Below are 27763 nucleotides of genomic sequence, written 5' to 3'. Positions count from 1 at the left end.
CTACACAGGAAACTTTGATACACATGGATTTCTGTATAAATAAGTAACCAAAAAGTATGGTAGAAAACTTCAAATGTTTAACTCAATCGTGGAAATTTTGTATATATAGTTGTGGTTTAAAATAAGCTCACTTAATTTTTCAGCGTTCCTGAAAACCCAACTCCAATGAAACTCCAAGACAGGCATTTTCTCAAAGCTCCCATTTATTAGAGTAGGTATACAGGCACATCTGCGAAAACCCAAACTTGAGAGTTCCAGGTTTTCCCTCCTAAATGTGAAAAGTCCAAACCATCCCATGCATGAATCAGTCCATCACCTTGTCCAATCCCAATCCATCCCAACTCAAGACATCACTCCAACCACTCCTTCTCCAGATGAAGGAATACCCTGACCAAAAAGAAGAATGCTATTTTATCTAACTACATCCCCTCTACTAAATCCCCCTCCTGATTTCCCAGGCACATGAATGTGGCAGCGTGGAATCATTGGGTGTTAATATGGCTCCCAAAGCTGACATAATTTTTAAAAAAAAGATTTCAAGAAACAGGCAAGTGGCTGAGGTGTTGTCCCCCCCTCCCCCGAGAGGCTTCAACCCTGAAATTAATCCTTGTATTTCTGCATCAACTCAAGCACATCGGGATAGAGGCGTTGTGGGGTATCCAGACCCCAGATTAGATCAAAATGTTGCCAGTCAGGTATATCCTTGTAGAAAACCAAATGAGGGATTCGAGGAAGCAGGGATTCAGTATCAAGTTTGGTTATAGCAATATCCTTTCCTCCACTCCACACGGCCAGTGGCACAGTAACATCTTCTATTTTATAAAATGGAGGTTTTGTCTGTGGATGAAAAGAGGAGGAAAGAAAGAAGGTGATTTGGGAGTCACCCCCACTGGGCAGAGAAGTTGCCTAATGGATTCATGGACTTTTGACAGCAGGTTAAACCCTTAGTGTAGGCATCTCTTATAATTATATGCTATTCACAACAGGACTATGATAAGTAGATGACTTATTGCCAATTAGAAAGGCAGAAGGCAGCAACACTGCAAAGATCTCACTAATGGCTTTGTTTAACATCTATTGACTATTAGTCCTAATAGATTTCCTCCTCCTCCTCCTCCTCCTCCTCCTCCTCCTCCTCCTCCTCCTCATCCTCATCCTCATCCCTCTCCTCCCCCCTCCTCCTCTTCCTCCTCCCCCTACTCCTCCTCTTCCTCCTCCTCCTTTGGTCTTGCAGCCAGATGATGGTGCCTTAATTTCAGAGGTTTAGGGAAAGCTAACATCCAAAATTAAGACACCATCATCTGGCTGCAAGACTACAGTGGTAGGAGAAGGATCACAAACCAAGACAGTAAATATTATAGCAATAGCATTTTGGTTTATATACCGCTTCAGAGTGCTTTACATCACTCTCTGAGCAGTTTACAATGTCAGCATATTGCTCCCAATAATCAGAGTCCTCATTTCACTGACCACAGAAGGATGGAAGTCAACCTTTGATCCGTAAGGATTGAACTCTAGACTGTGGACAGAGTTAAACTGAATATAGCATTCTAACCACTGTGGCATCAGAGTTCTTCCTCCCCTGTTATGCTGAGATTAACTGAGCCAAGGAAAAATTTCTGCCTGTCTTTGAGGATACTGAAGTTTAACGAGGCTGGAAAATTATTTACAAGGGGAGATCTGAAGCTTTCCTAGCCAAACATGGCATCTTTATTTTTTCTTTGAGTGTGTTGATTGAGTTGAGTGAGTTGATTGATTATCAAGAGTTTATCTCAGTCTTAACAGTCTAGGCAGTTTACAACAAATATACTACAAACAGTATAAATTAGATCATGAGAATTCAATTCTCAGACCAATGGTTATATATATAAATTTGTAGAACTAGCGTTTCAACTAATATTGGTATTTTAGTTTGGAGGTATTCATAGTTGTTAGATAAATTACAGGAAATCAACAATATTTAACCAGCAATTTCAAAAACTGTCAAATCCCTATCACCATTATACTTTTCTTACCATATTGTATATCTCTATGTTTCTCTGCCCATAGTCATAATATTTAAATTCATGAGAGTGAATAATCTAAAAGAAAATGAAAACATTATTCACAAATTAAAAATTAGTTTTGAACAACTAGAGATGAAGTATACAAAAAAACCAGAGAATGGACGATTACATACCAGGGAAAAGAGTTGATCACGCTTAAACAGATTCCACGGAGAAATTCGTGAACAACGTAGACAATACCAATTTTTAGCAAATCAGTTAAATAAAAACAGAATAATGTATAGATGGTTGGTACTAGAAGAGGTACTGGTATCTTGGCAAGAAGTAAATAGTGAAAAATAATAAAAATATTTACTTTACTCAGATAAGTATCACAGAAATTTTAAAATTTTAAAAATGCAAAACCCACAAAAGGAAGTAAGCTTAATATATTCTATATGGTCTAGATTTAATCATAGTTATTTTCATTAATCATATAGCCACCTATCTCACAAATGGGACTCTGAACAGTGTACCATTGAAAACAACAAGAAAAAACAATAACCTATAATAATCTAGGGATTTCCGCCTTTTTAGTATATTCAAATTACTAATATGTATTACTGTTTTTTAATTGCATTATTATTATTGCATCAACAGAATTGTATCACAGCGGCCAGGTGTTTTGCCGGATTTGGCATTAATTACTAGTCGGGCCCCACCCAGGGGCCTAGGACGTCGTAACGTATTTTCGTAATATGTGTGCAGATCCAAGCAGTACGGCCTTTTGCATTTGACTGATGGTGATTTTGTCAAGTTTTAACTGTTTTAAATGTAACTCCAGTGCTTTTGGAATAGCACCCAGTGTGCTGATTACCACTGGAATTACCACTGCTGGTTTGTGCCATAATCGTTGAATTTCGATTTTTAAGTCCTGGTATTTCGCGATTTTTTCATATTCCTTCTCGGCGACCCTGCTATCACCTGGTATTGCGATGTCTATGATTGTAACCTTATTTTTCTCCACCAGTGTGATGTCTGGTGTATTATGCACCAGTATTTTATCCGTTTGCATGCGAAAATCCCACAAGATCTTGACCATCTGACCCTCGACGACTTTTTCAGGCTTATGTTCCCACCAGTTTGTTGCTGTTTTAATATTATAATTTTTGCACAAATTCCAGTGGATCATTTGTGCTACTGAATTGTGCCGCATTTTATAGTCAGTCTGCACAATTTTTTACAGCAGCTGAGTATGTGGTCAACAGTTTCATCAGCCTCTTTGTAAAGTCTACATTTGGCATCATCAGAGGATTTTTCAATTTTTGCCTTAATGACCTTTGTGCGGATAGCTTGTTCTTGCGCAGCCAGGATTAGTGACTCTGTTTCTTTCTTTAATGTACCTGCTGTTAACCATAACCAAGTTTTTTCACTGTCCACTTTATCTTTTATTTTTTCCAGAAATTGGCCATGCAATGCTTTGTTCTGCCAACTCTCCATTCTTAATTTTATCAAAGTTTTTCTGTATTCTTGTTTCGTCTGTTGGGCCTTCAATAGATTTTTGTTCTTTACTTCGATTAATAGATGTTCTTGACTTTCTTTTAAATAATCAGCCAGTGCATGTTTTTCTTCTTCAACTATTTGCTTCACTTGTAATAATCCTCTGCCACCTGATTTTTGGGGTAGGTATAATCTATCAATATCACCACGTGGATGTAAACTGTAGTGCATTGTCATTAGTTTCCTGGTTTTTCGGTCCAAAATGTCCAAATCTGCTTGTGTCCAGTTAACTATACCAGCTGTGTATCTTATAACTGGTATTGCCCAGGTGTTTATGGCCTTGATTGTATTTCCACCATTCAATTTAGATTTCAAAATTTTCCTAACTCTGTTGGTGTACTCTCCCCTGACAATAGTTTTTACTTCTCCATGCTTGATGTTATCCAACTGCAGAATGCCTAAGTATTTGTAGGCTTCATTTTCGTTGCATTTAATTAGTTGGCCATTGGGCATTTCAATTCCCTCATATGTAGTGATTTTGCCCCTTTTTATGGATACAGTGGCACATTTTTCCATGCCAAACTGCATTGAAATATTGGTGCTGAATACTCGGACTGTGTTTGTCAATGATTGGATTTCTATTTCTGACTTTCCATAGAGTTTCAAATCATCCATATATAATAAATGCAAAAAATTTTCGGCTTCTTTGGCTGTTTGGTAGCCTAATTTCATTTTTTTTAAGATTACTGATAGTGGGATCATCGTGATGATGAAGAGAAGAGGTGAAAGTGAATCACCCTGGAAAATTCCTCGCTTGATATTAACCATTCCGTAGTTCTCATTCCCTACTGCCAACTCGGTTCTCCATTGTTTCATCGCCTTTTCAGTAAAGGATGTGATATTTTTGCTAATGCCAGTTGTTTCTAAGCATTTTGTGATCCAACTATGTGGCAATGAGTCGAATGCCTTTTTGTAATCAATCCAGACCATATTCAAGTTCGTTTTTCTGTTCTTACAATTTTCTAATATCATTTTATCAATTAGGAGCTGATCTTTTGTGCCCCTGCTCCTTCTTTTGTTGCCTTTCTGCTCTACTGGCAAGATGTTGTTTGTTTCCAAATAATCCATAATGTTATCTGCAATAATGCCTGTGAGTAATTTGAAGGTTGTTGGCAAGCAAGTTATTGGTCTATAGTTTTCAGGTATTGTTCCTTTAGTTGCATCTTTCTGAATCAAGTATGTTTTTCCAGTTGTCAACCATTCATCAATTTGGCCATTTTGTAAAATCTCATTCAGTTGCCTGGCCAATATTGCATGTAAACTGGTCAGATATTTGAGCCAGAAACCATGTAATTGGCCCTTTCCAGGTGATGTCCAATTCTTTACTTTTTTTACTCGATTTTTGACCATCTCAGTTGTTATTTCTAATACTTGCATTTGTTTGTTGCCAATGCTTTTCTCAAAGTCATGTATCCATTTTGCTTCCTTATTGTAGTCCTTTGCATTTTCCCACAATTCTTTCCAGAATTCAACTGTGGCCTGCTTTTCTGGTTTTTGACTTTTGGTGTCACAATTCACATTAAGACTTTGATAAAAACGCCATTGGTCTGATCGAAATTGCTGATTTTGTTTATACTGGATGATTCGTGCCTCATATCTTTCAATTTTCCTAGCTGTTGCTGTTATCTGCTGTTTTACAATCTCTACAGCTTCATTGATGTTTCTTGTATCCAATCTATACCTTCTGATTAGCTGATCTATAATTTTGTTGTTTTTAAGCCGTTGCTCACGCATGTTCTTCAAGTTGCTAGCATCTGCCCTTAATTTTTTACTTTTTGTTCTAATCGGATTTTCTACTTTGGCTTTGATGCTTTTTCCGTTGTGTAACTAGGTGCTTTGATTTTAATGCATAGTTCATTAGTGACTATTGCAGCTGCGCTGTACATTAACTGGTTCATTTCCAAGATGGATCCCGATTCAATTGTTGAAAGCACTGCATTAACCATTTTCATGATAGGGGCCAAAATTTTCTTAGGCACAGTTTTTAATGATGGCAAATGTTGCCGTTCCTTATTAAACAGAAAATGCTCCATGATCTTGTCCTTCAATTCTTTTTGTTTTTGAGTTAGTTCATCAGTTGGTTCAGTGATAACTGGTTCTGGTGATAGTGTTGTTATTTCCTCCCCGACAGCTTCTTCTGGGAGTTCTACTACAATGTCTTTAGGTGTGTCTTGAGTATCAGTTATTTCTGCTTGTGATGTTATTTTCTTAGTTTTGCAATTTGCCTGAATTTCCTCAAGTTCAGCTTCACTAAACACTTTATTCCGTGTAATAAATTGCCTTTGATCTGCAACTCGTTGTTCACTAACATTTGAATCTGGATATTGTTGTTTCCATAATTCATACATTCGCTTTAAATAACCTCTTTTTTCAGGCTCTGAGTTGTCGTAACAGGCCATTAAGGCACTGTTTTCATCTGCACTATATTTTTGTCGTTTTGTTGGCTGGTCCACTTGTAGCCCACTTGTCGATGGATGTCCAGGGACCTCAACATCCGCCGATGACCGATGCGGTATAGAATTTTTATTTGTTTCTTTCACCATGTTGTATGGGTTGGTGGGTTTTTTTATGGGGCCAGGTTGCCAACCTGACCCCAACCCTCCTCCTTTCTCATCCGGGCTTGGGACCGGCAACGGCGGGTTATTATTATTGTTGTTGTTATTGTTGTTGCTATTATTATTATTATTATTATTATTATTATTATTATTATTATTATTATTTAAACAATAAAGTGAAATCACATCTGTCCGTTCTTTTGCCTTGCCATGTGCGTTTTCTATTCTTCATTCAGTCTTTCTTGTGGGCCAGTTTGGTCTCTTCAATACTCAGTAAGCCTCAGGGTATATTAGCTTCAGTAGATATTCTTCACTGGACTTAGTAGATATTCTTCCAATTCTTCCCTTGCATCTTCTTCAACTGCCTGATGTACTTGCAATACTCCAAGCTCATATATTTTCCTTTGATAAGTTGAGTCTGACAACATCACTCTGTGGATGAGGGGCATGATTTATTGTCATTGTTTTTTCTGCTCTCCTGATCCAGGAAGTTCCAGTTCTGATTCCAGACCATTATTTCAGCTGTGTATCTAAGGAATGGAATATCCCCAGAAGTTTTTTGCCTCGCTGGAATTTCCTCAAGTGACTTTGAATTTGAAGAATATTTTAAGATCTTCTTCACTCTCAAGATGTATTCATTGCTAACCTTCTTGATTGTAAGGTCCTGCGTAATGCTGGTTTCTAGGATGTCCAGGCATTTTAAATGAATTATTATTTTTATTTGTTTATAATATAAAATACAAAAATAGGAGAAATAAGGAAGGGAAAGGGGAAGGTTATTGTGCAGAAAAGAAGGGAAAAAGAAGGAAAAGGCATTGACTTCTGACTTCTTTTGGTGCAGTATAATAAGTTAGTAATATCCAATCTTAACTTTTTACGTTTACAAAATAGTATAAACTAGCCCTTTCTATATCCACAAATCTATCTAATTGGTAAAACCTCAAGCACAAAGTCCAGAAGCAGTTTCCAAGTAGAAACAAAATTACTTACCGGTATATATTTTTTCTTTTATCAAAGCAATGAATTTAGCCATCTATGCTACCTTCATCAACTTTTGCAGCCATTGGATGTTCAGGGATTTTTAATGATGTCCTTCATCCAGAATATTGATCAGTTTTGCCCTATTTTCTTTGTTCTTGCCTGTTGATTTTGTATCCAAAAGGTATTTAGTCATAACCTGAGGTGTTTAATTTATTTTAAATGTTAATATTTTGGCTAGCCTTTTCTTTGGACCAAGCTTCAATGCAGGCAATCTTATTCTGTTGTTTCTGATCTGTTCTTGATGCTCAATTATTTTTTGCTTCATTTTTCTTATTTTTTGTTAGGGGGCTTTGAGCTTCCTGCGGGGAAGGCAGAAAAGAGGGTGTCTGGTTTAATAACTATGCCGACTTCCTCTACTGTCAACAACTCCTGATTTGCCTCTGCAGTCTGAGCTACTTCTGATAAGGTTTCCTTTGTTTGCCTGAGTAGATTTCTGCAATTCTTCCAAGTCTACTTCCATGTGAATATCACAAAGGTGCTTTTATCAAGAAGTAACTGGACTTTCTAGCTTTTTTAAAAAAAAGATATTTTGAATTCTCATCTTGGATGAGAAGCAAAATATCTTCAACACCCCCCCACCCCCGGAAAGTCCAGTTGCTTCTTGAAAAAAAAGCACCTTTGGGACAACCATGATCTGGTTGACTGAGAATCTCCATAGACTTCTGTGTGAATACTTTATTTCGCAATATAGGTCCTCATTGATCTGCTAGTCTCTATTCTGTTAGTTCTGATTCTGGATTTTGTTCTTTCCATTTTTTAAAGATATTCTGTTCTTGGTGAACTTGATTTGTTATAACAATTCATTCTTTCTTGGTTTTCTTGGTATTGTATTTGTGATTTGTGAACAATTATTCCTCCAGTAATTTTGCAACTGCTGGTCTTCATTGGTCAGCCAAAATCCTGAGTCCTGTATCCCATTTGTCACCAGGTATCTAAGAACTCCAGCATCTAATGAGATCCTTGTCCAGTTGGGCAATGAGGAATCTGATATGGATTTCTGTCAATGAAGTCTCACAATATTGTTTAAGAGAGAGCCACTCTTGATCTGACTTCCGTACTGAGACCAGTTTAATATGGTTAAATCTCTGGCATAGTTCTCATCTTTCTCATACCCCAAATCCATGTACTTGGATAATAATGAGAGAGACACGGTGAGTGAACAAGAGTTCCTTGATGTCAGTATAAAAATCTTAATGAGCATTTATTTTCTTCAAACAATTTTTTTGAAGTGCTAATAGCAAAATCACTTCCATAATAATGTTTGTTCTACAATATCGAATGTATTTCCCTGGAATTAGAACTGGAGACATTACATTGGTGCCAGTTTTGTTTTTCTTTTTAAAGTCAAATATCAAAAAGGGGCTGTCTGTCAGAAGACATTTTATCAAATATATATATTTGACTACATGACCGACCAACCAACCAATAAACACCTCTGCTTGTCATGCCTTTTGCACTCAAACCAACCATTTAATTAAATATAAAACAGTATTATATCAAATTTGATTTGCCTTGAAATAACTAACAAGTTTAAATTGTACTCTACCTGAGTCCAGTGATTCCAGGTTTTTACAGATGAATAATCAGGAAAGATTCCAACATATACATCCGACTGACTCTGAAAAACAAGAAAAAATTACATATTTACAATTTTTAAAATACAAAATTATTTTATTGTTACATTGTTGTAAAACAGAAGCAAATAAGCTAAACAGTTCTTTCTCCATCCCGTACCTCAGTCTTCCCCAAAAATGTTTGCACACTACCACAAACAATAGAAAATCCTATTGGAGAATAGGTGAGTAATTTCCTATTATGCACCTTTAAAAAGGACTCCCAAAGTTTTTGCAATAATTGTCCCATCACCAAAACTCTGATTTTGTGATGATCACTGAGGGCCTACATACTACTTTGGCTCTTTGTTCCAACGCAATGTACTCTTAGTAACCTTTACATCTAATAAGCCCTGGATGTATAGGTATGAATGTGACTGGTGATTTGATGATTAATTACACTAAACTTATTATATTTGTCAGAGATGAAAGATGAGGTGGAGAAAAACTTCTGGCATTCAGGAGACACCCAACTTCCATTTTTATAATATTTTGAAGGATTTGGAGAGGGTGTGCAAACGATTGAAGTGGTTATCCATTTTAGCAAAGTAGGACCAACGAGAAACACAAATAACATCCTATAATTCATCTATCTTGCAAGATCATGACAGATCAGGTGGATGTTGTTATCTGTAGAAGTACACATGTGGTGTAATTATTTAGATTTTGGACTAGGCAGCTGGTGAGGACTCAGATCAGGTTGTTCTCAGCTCAAAGATAAATTTGGGTTAACAATGATGTCTCCAGTATCTCACACAGTGCTACAGGCTGGGCATTAGCTGTGGAGAGCCATGTGGGCCATGATGAAGGGTTTGATTGTGTATCTGCATTGGAGTGTAAGCCCAGTTGCCATTTCATTTGGCAGCTGCTTTGCTTAATGACCAAATTGCTGGTTCCAAATGTAGTTGCTAAACAAAGACTACGTGTATTGAAGGAAAAAGGATATCTTCAAAATAGAAGAGCAAATGTCCCAGATTAATGAATAGGTATATTTTAAGCACCTGGGTGGGGTGTTGCTGTTAAGTACTTGGTTTCTGCACTGTATTTTTTCTTTTTCTATTTCCTCCTCATTTTTAGGGAGCCATGATGATGACCTTGGAGAAAGCAGGCTGTAGATATTAGTGAAACAGCAAATGTAGAAACAGCATGGATGTATGAAGAGGGTCTCAGGCCGATTTTCCCAAACTCCCTTGAATCCCTTGTTTCTAAGTGAAGGGAAGGGAAGAGAAGGGAATATTCAGCCAGACCTTCAAGATTCAAGATCAAGCAATGTTTCTCAACCTTGAATTCTGGATGTCCATAAAGCTGCCAAGTGTTGAAATTCACTCCGATTAAAGTCTCATCCTGGACTTTAGTTTCTGATCTGGTCTTACCTCATCTGATTAACCCCTACCTTGCTTGTAGAAAATTTAAATAAAAATAGAGCTTACTTACCACATTTAGGTTTTTCTCATTATATCCGCCTGAAGAGAAAATGAGCTGGAGGCAGAGCTGGTCAATTACTGGATAACTGCATGCGTAGGTCATGGTGTTCTTTATTCTCTCATTAAAAAGGGCAAATTCTTTAGTGCCCCATATTAGCTGTAAAAAAATGGCCCATGAAGAGAAAGAAACATGAACTTTATTTTGACCCAAGTTATCATTGGAAGTCCTTCTCTAGACTTCCCGCACCCAAGCCTTTGTTTTCATACACCTCTACAAAGTCACATTGTAGGACTGTACATATTTCAGTCAGTACAATTCTATGCTTTATTGCAACATAAATTCAGAATAACTACTTCTAAATAAAAAGGAAAAGGTTTATGTTATTTTTTTCATGTTTTTAATTCTGGTTACTTTTTTATTATTTCCATTCTGTTTTTATTGTAAGCCACCCAGAGTCAGGTATTGCAGGTGGTAGTACTCCCGTAACAACCCTAATACTTGGTGAAGCAGTCACTAAGCAGGAAATCACATTCCTGGGATAATCCATTCTGGCTGGAAAGAGAGAAGACTATTCATTTTCACACCTTAGCCTTCAAACTATTTCCTTACCCTTTGCAATCTTCGGAGTGTTTCTTTACATGTCAAAAGCAATGTGATCATGTTGTCAGCTCAGGGTTGTGGGTCATCAGAAGTGGAGGGATTGAAATAATTTAACAATGAGTTCTTTGCCCTGATGATTTCCTCCAACAGCCAGTTCACCAAACTGTTCAGAAACTGTCTGAATCCCACCACTGGTTTATCGGTGTACTATACTAGCACTTTACTCTTTTGAAATCCTGTCTCCCCTGAAGAGGAGGAGTGATATCAGAGAGCAGAATACCTAAATGATCATATTGTATTGCTACCTAAAGAGGAGACTGATCTAACACAAACCAAGAACTATAGACCAATATCTTTATTAAATTCAAATTACAAATTATTTGCATCTATATTAGCAGAGAGACTCAAAAAGTATCTAAATAGCTTTATCCACTCTGATCAAAATAGTTTTTTTTTACCAAAGAGACAAATTAAAGATAATATGAGAATGATTTTGAATACTTTGGAATACTATGAGGCCCATCCTGAAAAACAAATGGCTTTGATGTTTCTTGACGCACAGAAGGCTTTTGACAACGTGAATTGGCAACAGCCAGTTCAACAAACTGTTCGAAAAAAGAAAAGTTTTATATTGTTGTTTTTCTTGTTTTTAATTCTGGTTACTTTTTTTTGTTTCCATTCTGTTTTTATTGTAAGCCACCCAGAGTCAGGTATTGCAGGTGGTAGTGCTCCCGTAACAACCCTAATACTTGGTGAAGCAGGCACTAAGCAGGAAATCACATTCCTGGGATTATCCATTCTGGCTGGAAAGAGAGAAGACTATTCATTTTCACTCCTTAGCCTTCAAACTAGTTCCCTACCCTTTGCAATCTTTGGAGTGTTTCTTTACATGTCAAAAGTAATGTGATCATGTTGTCAGCTAAGGGTTGTTGGGTAATCAGAAGCGGTGGGATTGAAATAATTTAACAATGAGTTCTTTGCCCTGATGATTTCCTCCAACAGCCAGTTCACCAAACTGTTCAGAAACTGTCTGAATCCTACCACTGGTTGTCGGTGTTCTATGCTAGCACTTTACTCTCTTGAAATCCTGTCTCCCCTCTGCCCCACCCTTTGGGATGCTCAAATGCATTTAAGGTAATGGCACAGCATGGCCACAGCTCCCAGCTCAAGGCTGCTGGCACAACAGCCTTGCTTTGGATGCATAGAAGTGGTTATTAAAACTTATTAAATTAAACCTTACAAATTAGTGTTACAAGGTAGAATAGACTCCTTCCCATAAATGGGTATAGAAAAGGCATTAGGAGCATTAGAACCAACATTAGCTATGATTTCAATGCAGCTTATAAGTTCTGCCTCACTGATTTTGCTACTTGGATCTTAGGAATTTGACTGACCCTTTCCCATTTCTGGTAATTAATTCCAGGGTTTAACTGGGCTCAGTATATAACTGGGATTAATGTATATCGGGCACCACTGGAGAAGAAGGAAGGAAGAAAGAATTACTGCTGAATCAAAGCAGGGCAGCATTGCAAGATTTTATCAATGTAGTTATGTGATAGAATTTGCTCCTCTGGTTGTTCCTATCTGGTTTATCTCACGAGTCTGATATCGATCTTGCAGGCCTGAAAGAACAATCCTTCTTTTCCCTCCCCCACCCACATCTCCTTTACATAGTTACCATTAAATATGCTTAGTAACAATAAGGCAGACATATAGTTTGGGATGTCAAAATCATGCCGTCGCATGCCCAAAGCATGGGGAGCGCAGAGGGGGGTCATGCACAGGTGTGCCCACACCCATAATTCTATGCACATGGGACCCCCATGCTCCCCCAATTTTTGGCATGCAATGGACCCATTTTCCACCCTCCCCATGCTCCAGTGGCTTTCCAGGAGCCTGAGGTGTTCGAAAACAGCCTCCCGCGACCCCCTGGAGGCCCTCCGGAGGCTTCAGGAGCCTTCCCTGAAATGTCCGGAGGGCGAAAAATGGTCCCAAAGTCAAACTGGAAATCTGTTCCCAAACTTCTGAGTTGCCCATAGAGTTGTTTTTCACCCTGAAGGCTTCCCTGAAGCCTCTGGAGGGAGAAAAATGGCTCAATGCACAAAGTCCGTTCCTGAACTTCCAGTTTACGTTTTAGATTGTTTTTCATTCTCCAGAGGCTTCAGGAGGCTTCCCTGAAGCCTCTGGAGGGAGAAAAATGGTTCAACGTGTATTGGAAAGACTCCAGAGGGCGAAAAATTGTGAAAAATGAAGGCCAAAGTCAGCTGGCCAGGACACACATGTGCGCTGGAGCTGACAGGGCAATACCTTGCATGCCCTAATAAATGGCTCCAAGTGCCACCTGTGCCACAGAGCAACTGGAAATAAATAAATACCTACTTTTACAAGTCCTTCTGGTATTATTCCAAGAATACCAAATGTCCCACTTATACCTTTCATGGTGTAGGCAGGCGAGATGCTTAAAAATAATTTCACTCTTTCAGAGAAATGGGGCAGAATTGCCAAAGCAATGAAACCTGCAAAAAGTAAAGAAGGAAGTAATTGCAACTATAGAATTGTAGGGGGTATTTTAATCTTTTAAAAATAGAAAATATGAGATTAGGAAATGTTTTATTATTATAATTGACTGGAATTGAGAAAATATGGGATTTTGGGAGAGTTAGAATTATACTAGTGAGGAAGTGAAATGAATGTAAAAATTAGTAACAAAAGAGTGTACTTGGAAAATTGAATTAATGAAGATTATGAAATTGACTATTTGGGTCCTTTTAAGATTTTGTTTAGCTAGACATTATTTTTATAATCTTGATTTATAATCTTGATCACACTTTTGGATTAATAATTGGATAATTATGGTAAATTTGTAGAAATATTGTACAGAGAGGCCTCAACTCTCTTGTTTAGTGACTGTATGGAGTTACAATGGCTCTGGAAAAAAGTGATTTACAGATGTTTTTTACATTAAAACCATCACAACATCCCCCAAAGTCATGTGATCAAGTTTTGGGAGCTTAGCAACTGAGATGTATTTATGTAATATCTTTTATGTAACTGGTGGCACAATGGTGGCATTGCAGGCTAACCCTGCCTAGAGCCTGGAGTTTGATCCTGATAGGGCTCAAGTTAATTCAGCCTTCCATACTTCCCAGGTCTGTAAAATGAGGACCCAGATTGTTGGGGGCAATTAGCAAATAATGCTTCTATGTTGTAAAGCAGCAGAGAGTGCTGTAAAACACTATGCGATAATATATCAATTTAAATCTTCTTGGTATTGCTATTAAAACTGTGGCGAAAAAAAAGACATAGGTATCTTATGGGAGCTAACTAAAAACCGGCTGCTCTGCTCCATTTGCCATAATTGGCTTCAGCAAATGTTCAGAAAGCGAAGCTGCCATTTGAAGTTGATTGTCCTCATGTGGAAGCAAAGGTGCTTCATTCAGGCAAAATGGTGCACCTCCATGAAATCAAGGCCCAGTTGATGGCCTTTGTAAATTCTTGACAGACATCTCCATATAGACAATATTGGTTAAAGACTCTTAACCAGAATAGATTTTGAAAACTTTGCAGCAGAGATGTAGAATGATGTGTGTGTGTGTGTGTGCGTGCGTGTGTGCGTGCGGGTGTGTAAGATGATATGGACCAAAGCCAAGAAAAATACACAGTCATTTTCTTTTAATTGCTCAACCCAGTTGAAAAATAGGGTCCTTGGTTGATAGACAGAGAAAAACAGTTTTATTATAAAATGATGCCAAGACTATATTCTTACCTATTGATGCTCCTTGGGAATGGCCAACATAATATAAAGACTCTTGTTTTGTTTCCTCTAGGATGAAGTTTACTGTTGCTGGTACGTCATAAATTCCCATTTCATGAAAACTGTAACATGAAAATATATACAAATCAACCTCACCTAGGTTACCATCTTAGGATAACGGGATCGAAGCACTAGTACTAATACTAGTACTAGTACTAATACTAGTACTGTACTGTACTGTACTATACAATAGCAGAGTTGGAAGGGACCTTGGAGTTCTTCTAGTCCAACCCCCTGCTTAAGCAGGAAACCCTATACCGTTTCAGACAAATTCACAACTTCTGGAAGCAAGCTGTTCCACTGATTAATTGTTCTAACTGTCAGGAAATTTCTCCTCAGTTCTAAGTTGCTTCTCTCCTTGATTAGTTTCCACCCATTGCTTCTTGTTCTACCCTCAGGTGCCTTGGAGAATAGTTTGACTCCCTCTTCTTTGTGGCAACCCCTGAGATATTGGAATACAGCTGTCATGTCTCCCCTAGTCCTTCTTTTCATTAAATTAGACATACCCAGTTCCTGCAACTGTTCTTCATATCTTTTAGTCTCCAGTCCCCTAATCATCTTTCTAGAGCACTCTTTCTAGAGTCTCCATATATTTTCTACATCGTGGCGACCAAAACTGAATGCAGTATTCCAAGTGTGTCCTCACCAAGGCATTATAAAGTGGTATTAACACTTCATGTGATCTTGATTCTATCCCTCTGTTTATGCAGCCTAGAACTGTGTTGACTTTTTTAGCAGCTGCTGCACACTGCTGGCTCATATTTAAATGGTTGTCCACTAGGACTCCAAGATCCCTCTCACAGTTACTACTATTGAGCAAGGTACCACCTATAATGTACCTGTGCATTTCGTTTTTTTTTGCCTAAATGTAGAACCTTCCTCTTTTCACCATTGAATTTCATTTTATTAGATAGTGCCCAATGTTCAAGTTTGTCAAGATCCTTCTATATCTTAAGCTTAAACTCGTCTAGGGTGGACAGGTGCTCACTTACCATTTTCTTCCCTATTTCAACTTGTGTTCCTAATCTGATTTTTGTGGTCATATTTTTGATAGGTTGGACTGTTTTATCCCTTTGTGTAAAGACAGATGCAAAACATGAGTTAAATAGTTCTGCTTTCTCCCTGTTGCTTGTCACTTTCTTGCCACTTTCTCCCAGCAATGAACCAATTGTTTCCTTAACCTTTTTCTTGTTTTTAACATGTTGGAAGAAGCTGTTTTTATGTTATTTTTTTTACTTGTGTGGCAAGTTTTCCCACCTCCTCTTTTATTTGGTCTATTTCTTTTAAATAATTTAAATCCTTCTAGCTGTATGTTCCATTTGTCGGTTTCATCCCACCGAGTTTCTGTAACGGCAACAATATCGTATCTGCCCTCATTTACTTTAATTTCTAATTCACCCTGTTTATTCCTCATACTCTGCATTGGTGTATAGACAATTGAGTCCATTTTGATCGACTCTGCGTTTACTGTCTACATAACCTATGTTATGCCTGACTGCCCCTGTTTTCTTGCCACTTGCATGATTCATGCACATGGTATGGCACTCACTATTAAATATTTGGTTTTGCTTCACAGCAGGAGTGATAACCTTACCCACACAAACATCTATGTTATATGCACTGATAACCCTATGAATTTTAGATTGCTGGCGACAGAAATGTTCTGTATCAATTAATTCTGTGTCCCCGCTGTTCAGTTTAAACTATACAATATTATACTTACTATACTAATTTCAAATTTGTATTAGCTATCCGTGTCACCAAAAGTTACTCTGAGTGGCATACAACAATCAAGTAAATAATAGACATAAACTATAATAAAAAATAAGTATTACAAAAATAATACACAAGGAAAGATTCATATAGAGCACAATGGAGTAATGCAATCTGGAGGTTTCTAGGGCACAAGTGATTATAAGCAGGAGCTGCCAATCCAGAAATTGGCTGAACTGGAACATAACACAAAACGTTGCACCTCTCAGTCACGATCTGCAGTCATGAATCAAGGATTTCCAAATTGGAAGCGGTTTCCGAAGTTCTGGTTTTGCAAGGCACTTCTCAAAGAGAAAGAAGCGCGGGCTTCTTCCAACAGCTGAGTCCTCTCCTCCGGCAAGGGTGGGACAAGCATGGTGCAGGCAGGCAGGGTGTTAGAGAGAGAGCAGCGACAGAGTGGGTGGGGAAGTGAGTGGGGGTGGAGCCAGGCCAGGGGAGGGAGCGTTCAGGTACAGGGCTTCCAGAGGAACAGGTACACAAAAGCATGCCAGATTTCTGGCACCGTGTCATGATGTTAAAAAGTTTGCTAGGCCTGAACTGCCTAAACTGACATTCAAGAGTTAAACTAAGAAAGCTTTATTGCGCAGGTCATAAAACAAAAAGTTCTTATCTGAAAGTGATTTATTGCGCATGCGGTTACACATTCCAAAATTCCTTTCTTCTTTGTTCGGCTGCCAACTTGGCAACCGAAGCTTTCATTATCAAAATGTAACCATTAGTTATTTCTGTTTCATTTACTTTTTATTTTATTATTAAAGTTTGTTTATTAATTAGAATACTTCTTAAAGACTTTTATTTTTCTCAATATCTCAAAAGATATGCGGAAGGGAATCAGCCACGGTCCATTGATCTCAGATATCAGGCGTTTGTTTTTTTTTCCCTGACAACTTGGTATGCAGAGTTTGGTTCGATGATACAAGCTGAGATGGCTACAATTTATGGCTGTATTTTCTCTTCGCGCTATCTTAAGATAACTGACTAAGCCTAATTAGCAATGTCGGAGAAAAAGAAAAAAAAGAAAAAGAAAGATGGGGCGAGCACAGATGAATCAGCTTCCTCTGACAAGGAGGCTCCCTCAGACACAGAGAAGCAAGAACCTTCAAACGTATTCCAGGAGCAACAAAGTGCCGAGCCATATGTGGGGGAAGGAGCTACAGGACGCGACATCCACGAAACGAGGTCAGTGGTTCCTCCTTCTAAAATATCTCCAGGAGATTATGAATTTTTGGGGGCCAAGCCAAAACTTCCCACTCTGCCAGAGCCACTCCATTCCCAGACCCTCGCAGATTATCAAACGATTGATGAATGGCAACTGCCGGCACAGAAAATATCCTCCCACGCAGAAAGCAGATTTTATAACATCTCCCCAGATGGTGAGCAAGAAATGCAAAGCTATCTAGATCAAATAGAACTGTTTGAAAAATATGCTAGGGAGGCGAGAGTGTGTTTTGAAGAGATAAGGCGAAGTAGAAGAAGCTCCCCCACTCCCAAAAAGTCTGAGGACGCCATCTTGTCTTCTTCAAAACAACAGCCTAAGACACACCCCACAGAGTTCATTGGTCAATTAGAACAAAGAGACATGTACACGTCACCGAGGTCACGTGGTCCCTTTGAGTCAACTGAACTTCCGCATACGTATAGACGACTGCAGCCAAAAAGTGAGGCTGCACTGCCATCTGCTGGCGGAGAAAAATCATTAGAGCAAAAGATGAAGCAGTTGGACCAGATTTTTAGAGATCTGGCTATGAGCCCTTTAGAAGCCAAAACTTTGCCCCCAAAGGTTAAGTCTTCAACACCCCCTGGCGGTGTCGAATCCTCCCTAGATGAAAAAAGGCAAAGCCAAAGGCGAATTCGAGGAAGCCAATTTGATGTTGCCACGCAAAGGCCAATGATGCAACCCCAGCATCCCCTGGTTCAACAACCAGCTTTGCATCCAGAACCAGAAATTGTTCCTCAGCAGGTATTCACAGTCACCCCCTTGACTGGTGAGTCCAAATTAAAGGAGTCAGGAGAGAATTATAAAGCCTGGGTCAGTGAAATTGCGCTCTTGCTTCGAAGAGAAGGCACACATTCCATGGTTTTTAATCCTCCCCCTCAACCCTGGACACCTGCAATGAGAGACCTCGAAAACAGAGCAATCACGACTTTACTCATGTCAATGGAAATTGAGATCCAAGGTATCTTTCCACCTAATGCAACTGCCCAAGAAATATGGGCTATTTTGGAAGATTGCTACAGGCCCGTTTCAATTGAATCCTCATGTTTGCTCATGTCTGAGTTCCATGGTTCGAAGTTGAAACCTGGTGAACGAATTGGTGAACATTTGACCAAACTGAAAAGAATGAGAAGTGAATTGAGACAAAATGGCCATGTAATCGATGATATCCAAATGAATAGCATCATCATTAACTCATTGAATTATGAATGGAAAGATGCTGTTGCAAAGATTAACTACGTGCCTATTGCTCAACGCACAGTTAACCACGTTTGCAGACTTTTAGTGGAAGACGAAGCTATCAGGTTAGCTACACCACATCTGCAACGACCTCCAGCATCAAAGGCTCCAGCCAGACGTCCCTTCCGAGGAAGAGGCTACGCTCCAAGGATGCCAAAATGCTACACCTGCAACCATGTGGGACATGACACCCGGGATTGTCCCCAATGAGTTCCAGCTCCCGCCACGTACCAGCCCAGAGGAACAGATTCCAGAGGCAGAGGTAGAGGCGGAAGACAAGGTCGTCGTGGTCCAAGGCGTGATTCACAAGCTCCACTTGTGACACTGGCCATAACCAACGTTCCACAACCTGATCCAAAGTTCGACAGACGTCTTTTGTGGACTTTAGATAGTGGAGCAGCTGTGCACGTTACCCACAGAAGGGAACTTTTCACAGAGATGGGCGAACCAGAGCCCGAGTATCGAGAACTGTATTCCTTCACCAACCACACTTGCAAGGTTATGGGAAAAGGAACTGTTTACATTGAAGAACTCGATACATACATCCCTGATGTTTATTACATACCTTCAGCAACCAGTAATTTGCTTAGTCAAAGTCACTTGTCTAGAGATTTAAAGTTCCAGGTTCACCACCTCGAAAAAGCAAGTTACTTAGTTAAAGATGGAGATATTGTTGCTGAAACCATGCTGATTGGTGGTGTTTATTACTTAAAGCCAAAGCCTAAAGGGCAAGCACAGGCAAGTATGCAAACTCCAAAAAGGCACAACGTGAACCCAGAGAGAGTTGTCCCAGAGAGAGAAAACGTTACTGTGCCAAAGGCTCCTAAAGCCAACAAACAAAGAAAACAGAAACAGATTGCTCAGAGCAAGCCTGAGGGTCCTCATGAAACTGTTAATGTTGAGAATTCACTAACTGGTAAACCTTTGCATTCCAGGTGTATTCACAAGTGGCACAGAAGATTGGGACATGCCAGTTTCTGTGTTCTTAGAAAGATGCCGGAGTTCGCAAAAGGTTTGGATCTAAAGGGGTGTGAGGTGTTTTTGGATTGTGCCGTTTGCAAAAAGGCTAAATCCAAGGCGGCTCCAATTCCAAAACACGCTACACGCCTGTCAACATGCATTTTTGGTTTGGTACACACTGACATAGTGGGTCCTTTCCCACCAACACTTGGTGGCAGAAAGTATTTTTTAACAATTGTAGATAATCATTCTAGATATGGATTTGTATATCCTATGAGAGAGAAATCTGAGACCTTTCAGATCTTTAAAGACTTTGCAGCGTTTGTTTCTACACAATACCAAGTTCGCATCGCCAGAATCCAGAGTGACCGTGGTGCAGAATTCATGTCTCAGCGTTTCCAGGACTGGATGCGTAAGAATGGAATTCTTCATCAGACATCTGCTCCATATACACCGGCTCATAACGGAGTCGTAGAAAGAAGACAAGGGGTTCTACAAACCATGATGCGTTGTCTTCTAGAAGATGCCAATCTCAGTAACGCATACTGGGGTGAAGCAATCAAATATGCAAATTACATTGTCAACCGTACTTGGAGCAGTGTAATCAATCAAACTCCTTTCTACATGCTGTATGGCTACAAGCCCGATCTCAAGAACCTCCATATTTTTGGTTCATATGCTATGGTGAACACTCCCTTAAGTCAAAGAAGAAAGGGAGGTACAGTAGCAAAGAGACTGAGATTTATGGGTATTGATGATAATTCAAAATGGTACAAATTCATTGATACTAAACATGTGATTGTCATTTCACAATCTGCTAATTTTGAGGAAGATATTGACTGGTCCAGGATTCATTCCAATGATCCTGAAGTTTATTTTCCTAGAGATGGTGTTCCAGATGCCACGCAGCCTGATGACAATTCGCAGGCAGATATTCCTTCTACCAGTTCTTCACAAACTGATGTTCCGTCTTCGCAAGCCGCGGATGCTGATGCTAGCGACGAACGTGAGGACGAGGATGATGATGAAGAAGAAGAAGACTGGACTGATGTTCCTAGACGCTCCAAGAGGGCCACAAAAGGAATCCCTCCACAACGTTATTCATGGCAACTGACAAAGTCACCATTACCTTTGATTTGCAACGTTACTCTTCCTCCAGAGACATTCACACAAATCAAACAGCTTCCTGATTCAGAACAAGACAAGTGGTATGATGCAATGCAGGATGAAATGGACAGTTTAAAGAAACTTAATGTATTCACACCTGCAAAACCTCCAGCAAACAAGAAAGTCATTGGCACCCGATGGGTCTACAGAATCAAGAAGAAACCAAATGGTGAGTCTTTATACAAAGCCAGACTGGTAGCTCAGGGTTTCGCTCAACGTTATCCTGAGGACTACACAAACACTTAGTCACCAACAGTCAGAACTGAAAGTGTAAAAATTGCCTTAACCACTGCAACTATTCTTGGTTTAGAAGTTTTCCAATTTGATGTGGACACAGCTTATCTACATGCAGACCTAGATGAAGAGATCTACGTGAGAAGCCCTCCAGGATTCCGAAAGCAAGAAGGGGATACCTGGTTCCTGAACAAAAGTCTTTATGGTCTGAAACAGTCAGGTTTAATGTGGTATTTATGTCTTACTGACAAACTAAATTCAATGGGCTTTATTAAGTCCGAAACTGATGAATGCGTGTTCACAAAAAGTTCTAACAATGCATATGAGATAATTCTTGTTTATGTTGATGATATTGTTTATATTGGTCCAAATAAGAAAATGAGTGAGATTTTTGCTAAAAGTTTGCAAAGATACTTCACACTAAAATCTTTAGGACACATTAGCACTTATTTAGGTGTTCAAATTGAAAAGACACAGAAGGGGTTTAGTCTTTCACAAGAAGACATCATTGCAACATGAAAGATGCTAGCACAACAAAGACACCCATGCAAACAGATTTTCACAACTTAACACATGAACCAAGTCCTGAGTTCGAGGATCAAACACTTTATCGTTCAGTCATTGGTTCACTATTATACATTAGTAGTTGGGCCAGACCTGACATCGCACTTAGTGTTAATCTTTTATCACGACACGTAGGTAAGGCAACACAATTTCATTGGTCATGCATTAAGAAGTTGTTGAAATACCTGAAACACACTAAACACATGAAGTTATTGCTAGAACCAACACACACTGATCAACCAAAGTTGATTTGTTTTGCTGATTCCGACTGGGCGAGTGACAAGAAGTCATGCAAAAGCACTTCTGGTTACATGATGTTCCTAAATGGTTGTCCTGTTTACTGGCAAGTGAGAAAACAGAGTTTTGTTTCATGTTCATCTACTGAAGCTGAATATGCTTGTGTTTCAGATGCTTGTAATTCTCTAACGTGGTTTGATGCTTTGATCACAGATATCTGGACACATCCGATTCGACCAATCACCGTGATGGAAGATAATGTATCTGTTGTTTATATTTCTGAGTCACATTTCACAGGTTCTAGGTCCAGACACATTGACATTCGTTATCAAAACACAAAGCAATTAGTTAAGCAAGGTTTTGTAAAATTGCAATATGTTTCTACACATGATCAGATCGCAGACATGCTTAACAAACCACTTGCTGCAAATCAACACGAATATCTGCGAAAGAAGATGTGCCTTAATTGATGATTTGATGACGTCAGCCCAGACTAGCAAAAGAAGGGGTGTCACGATGTTAAAAAGTTTGCTAGGCCTGAACTGCCTAAACTGACATTCAAGAGTTAAACTAAGAAAGCTTTATTGCGCAGGTCATAAAACAAAAAGTTCTTATCTGAAAGTGATTTATTGCGCATGCGGTTACACATTCCAAAATTCCTTTCTTCTTTGTTCGGCTGCCAACTTGGCAGACGGAGCTTTCATTATCAAAATGTAACCATTAGTTATTTCTGTTTCATTTACTTTTTATTTTATTATTAAAGTTTGTTTATTAATTAGAATACTTCTTAAAGACTTTTATTTTTCTCAATATCTCAAAAGATATGCGGAAGGGAATCAGCCACGGTCCATTGATCTCAGATATCAGGCATTTTTTTTTTCCCCTGACACACCGTTTTGAGCATACCTGACCGTACCACCTGAAACCCACCTCTGCTGCTGAATAATGTGGGTATCCTGACTGTATCACCCATGTCTGCTGCCTCTTCCTGGCCAGAGCTGGAATGCCACCGCATTTAAGTGCTGGTAGATGTCGGCCGTCCCTCCAGTGGCCATGAGAAGCTGCTGGATAGAGATGGGCCCATTTCAGTGCCTGGTGCCCAGGTGTCCTCTTTTTTCTTCAAGCATTTCTTTGCCTACCTGATTTCCAGCTCTGCTGTGTTTCTCTGTCATGTTCGTCCACAAACTTAAGGTTTCTTTGTCACTTACAATTCCAAGATTCACAACAGGAGAATCAGCAGAACTATTCTACTCCTTAAAAAAAGAACATTCCTTCTGCCTCTTTCTGTTTTCTAAGGCCACTGTTTCATGTTTGGTGACAACTCCTTTCACTTTAATTCTACCTTTTTTTTGTAGCAAGTGACTCATTTATTTTTTATTTTTTATAACAAAGTTGTATTGGTTTTTTTAGTATTTTACAAAGGAGAAAGGTAGGGGAAAGGTTACAAATTTTGGCAACTGCAGTGTGCGGTAGGTGCGCCCCCCCTCCATACTCATAGTATACATTTGCACATAATTCATTATTAAGTAGTAACATATAGTTAGCATATAAATTCAGTTGATAATTTCAATCAGTTTATGTCAGGTGGATTTTCTTACTCATGTTTGTGATCTGAGCTTTCTCGGGGTTGCCCCATCTCCCCCTGCCGACAGGGCTCCGGCCCCTCCCGTATCCTGTGTATCTGGTGAAGAATCATCAGGTTTTTCTAGGAGTAGTTTGTTTTTTTCCATAAAGGCCTGTGCCTCTGTGGGTGTATTAATTCTAACTCTTGTCTCCTCCCAGAATATTAAGATACCTTCAGGCATCAACCATCTAAACCACACCCCCTTCTGGTATAATTTATTCGCTAATTGCGAATAACTTTTTCTTTCCCCCCCGCAAGTGACTCATTTATGAGGGATATTAAAAGATTAGCTTAGTTGTGTGATAATGTAGTTAAATGGCCATATATAAGAAACATGTAAAATCAACATTTCCTGTACCCTTCACATCTTAGTTATCAAAGAATCTTAGTTTAACATAATTTGATATTCAAAACCTTCATCAACACATGATAAGTGTTAATCTCTTAAACATATCAAAACTGACATCTTTTTTCTCCTTATATTGTGTACTCAAAATTCATATTTTCGCCAAGAAAACCAAAAGGGTTTTTAATTTTTTAGAAATAAAATGTAGTTTAATGACACCTTAGTTTTCTAAAACTAGAGTGTCATTAATCAACACTTTATTTTAAAAAATAAAAACCTTTTTGCACTGAAAAACCGATGCCTCACCAGTTCATATATTTCAATACTGTTATTGTTGGGGTTGCTGCTAATCTTTTTTCTATTTTTTAGTATTTTTCCTTTGTGATGTTGCTTTTTGAATAAATGATTATTGTATCCATTTTAACTTGGTTTATATTATAGAAAAATATTTATTCATTAATTTACATAAATCCTCCAACATCCTTTCCTAACATATTGCAAGACTTTCACCAAACATTTTTACTATCAATTCTCCTTGGAATGTACCTGAATTCCCAGAATTCCTGCTGGTCAATTGAAAACTTCTTGTGTCTTCTAGACCAAGTGGTCCCTCTATCATTTATTATCCAGACATCATAGCAAGCATCTGCTAGGAAAAATCCCAGGCTGTTGCTAGGAAGATTTGCAATCCAACATCTCCCATCAGCCAGAAAACCATGTACCAATAATACAATTGATCTGGGCCCTGCAAAAGAATCCAAGAATCATGATTTATTGTATGTCATCTCCAGAAATGAGTCATGACACTTTGTCTTGCTAAGATCCCTTTACAGCAGCACACTTACATTAGGATTGTGTAGAGGTCTGGATTCAAATGACAAAATATAATTTTTACTCATGAACCCTTTGTCGAAGGCGCTCCATACCAAATGCTTCTCTTCCTAGGACTATGAGGACCCAGATTGTTGGGGGCAATATGCTGACTCTGTAAACCGCTTAGAGAGGAGTGTAAAGCATTGTAAAGCATTGTGAAATGTCTAAGTGCTAGTGCTATTATGGGCCATCTGCAATGACAGCCACAGGATCTCAAGAACAGATGTGGTGCATTGCCAATCACAGTTTTCCCTGCAGAATCTTAACTGTGCTACTAGATCTACCACTGATATTGCTTTAACAATATTTATAAAATATCTTAGGCTAAATATGTAAGAACATAAGAGGATTGACAGAGGTATAAAGTACTTGTGTATTTGCCCCAAATCATTCTAGAGGCCAAAACTATTCTGGTAGTCTATGCAACAAACTTGTCATCAATATCATCTTACAGTAGCAGGTTGCCTTAAGTAGCAGTCTGGCTACCACATTCTGCACCAGTTGCAGCTTCCAAGCTGTGCTCAAAAGCACTCCTAAGCGAGAGTTCACATTTGCTTTTTCTACCAATGTGAAGTAGAACCAGGAAGATGCTCAAGTCACGGACCAGCTATTCAGGATGTACCTGGCCCCACCAAGACTAAGTACCATGATTAAAGTTAATGTGTAGGCACAAAGTAGCAATTCTGATTGTTGGTAGGGTCTACTCTAAGCTGCCCTATCTAGACTCCCACAACATCCTGGAGCCAATTTAAACTTTCACTAACTCTCACCCTGGGATAATAATGTACAGCTGTGCAACATCAGCAGAGAGAAATTCTCATCCCAAACTGACAATTATTCCCAGTTTGAAAATGGGATTAAATAATAAAAGCGAGAAGTGAAACCTTGCAATATTCCAAACTGGAGCAACAAATTGATTATCAATTGGAAATACACAAGTAAGAATGAATTTATTTATGAATGACCATGAAGTACTGCCTACTTCTCCCAGAGCTTGACGTTAGTTTAGAAACATACCATGTGTGATTGTGTTCAATGTCACCAAGGAGTCTAAGAGGATCAGGACAGATGCACTACTCCTGTCTCCATTCCTCAGAATGATCAATGCAGTTTCTGTCCCATGACCCAAATTAAAAGTAATGAAGACTATTCACTTCCAGTAGGATCATGTGCAATGGACTCCTTGTTGTTGTTAGTCACGAAGTCGTGTCCGACGCATTGCAACCCCATGGACAATGTTCCTCCAAGCCTTCCTGTCCTCTACCATCCCCTGGAGTCCATTTAAACTGCTTCAGTGACTCCATCCAGCCACCTCATTCTCTGTTGTCCCCTTCTTCATTTTTGGACTCCTTATCACTTTCTTAATTACCAATCCTAAAATTGGAGAGTAGGCTACAGTTGGAGATTAAGTGAAAGTTCTCTCAAGTAGAGATGGGTTAAGGAATGTCTCCTTTAAAAGAGAGACCATCAACCCTTTTTCAAGTCAAGTGGAAAAACTCTCTCCGTCAGAGAAACCATAACTATCTCCTGAATCCAGCCACCCATGCTCCACCAGTTATCTTCAGGAGCCACAAAAGGGCATGGACCCAGCCCACAGAGGCGGAGTTGATGCTATTGAGAAACTCATCATTTATTTAGTTTCACAAGTTCAAAGGACTCTCAGACTGAACCACCCATCATAATACATCACGTTGCACAATTATTTGTAGAAAGATAATAGAATACTCATGCCAAGTATCTATGGCTTTAAAGAATCCCACAGCAGAAGCTTCCAGTCAAAGCTGAAAACAGCAACTGTACAGGAAGTAGAAACAGTTTTGTACTCCCCTTCCCAAGAACGCATAATGAGATTTACATGACCACTTGAATGTCTATATATGAAGTATGTAAGCAATTCATATCTGGAAATATCATATTACAGACCTACCTTCCTTATGTGGACAGTGTTTCCCATAAGGGATTCTGTTTAACTGAAGGTAATAACCATCATCAGTCAGAACTTCATACTGTTCACTGGGATATCCCCAGTATTGGATGATTTCAGGCTGCAAAAGAAATAGTAAATTCTTGCTCAACATCTAAGTTGTATACCTATGGGGTACATAATCTGTTCAGTAGTTTGAATATATTTCTATTTTATATACCTTTGTGGCATCATCTTCAGATATAGTGACTTAGCAGTTCTGGAAAAACTAATCCTGGTGGTGAATGCAATAATGAATTATACCTAACAAAAAGCTAGACACCCTTGACTGACCTTGGCTCATATGCCCTGCCTTGACAAGAAAACTCTTGAGTTTGGAAAGTTATGTCTTCATAACTGCTGAGTTAAACTGCTATGATGCCCCCTACCTAAAGTAGCCTTTGGGGGTACCTAGAAATTGCAGGTGGTATACAATGTGTTAGCAAGAGTATTTGCAGAGTAGCCCCACCAATGTAAAGTTATTCTTAAGCCAAAATTGCTGCATTGGTTGCCAATAGGCTCCTGAATCAAGTTCAAAGTGTTTTACAGCCCTTCAAAGGGATAGCCCAAAGACACTGTTGCTACTCCTTGCCCAAACTGAACCTGCTCCTCTGGTTCAGTTGGGGGGCGGGCGGAGTCTGTATCCACATCAGGTTAAGCTATGCACAAGTTTAGTATTTACATTTAGACTTGATATTGCCTTGGAGGTCAATGAAAGTTGAGTTCAATTTTTTAAGGTAGCCATTAAAAAAAAACATTCTTTGTTTAAAAGGACCTGGGCTGGTAGTGTGCTGTAGTGGGACAATCTTTGTTCTTGTCTTGGTGGAGGAGGAGGAAAGATGGGGCAGGGGGAGATGAGTCAACCTACTTGTTTCATGTCAACAACTTACAATTGTCATGAATCCTTGAGGATTCAAATGCCTTCTTCGGAATGATTCTTCTGAATTTGTAGTCTGCTGGATTAAGCATGCCAT

The 27763-nt window shown here is 39.0% G+C and overlaps 1 protein-coding gene across 1 annotated transcript; it reads right to left on the bottom strand.

The window, feature by feature from the left end:
• Positions 1-600: 600 nt before the first annotated feature.
• On the bottom strand, positions 601-27763 carry LOC309392662 (putative lysosomal acid lipase/cholesteryl ester hydrolase; the record flags this gene model as incomplete). The annotated part of the gene is made up of 9 exons (XM_081954091.1): positions 601-837; positions 2016-2081; positions 8688-8759; positions 10189-10335; positions 13159-13295; positions 14546-14655; positions 24500-24698; positions 26754-26871; positions 27680-27763. The coding sequence occupies 9 exons, from the start codon at positions 27761-27763 to the stop codon at positions 601-603; spliced, it is 1170 nt and encodes a 389-aa protein (XP_081810217.1).

Source organism: Natrix helvetica, assembly GCF_964273705.1.
Source record: "Natrix helvetica genome assembly, chromosome: 5".
NCBI classification, from domain to species: Eukaryota; Metazoa; Chordata; class Lepidosauria; order Squamata; family Natricidae; genus Natrix; species Natrix helvetica.
The sequence above is the reverse complement of the archived record's forward strand: the minus strand, read 5'-3'. Positions and strand labels throughout refer to the sequence as shown.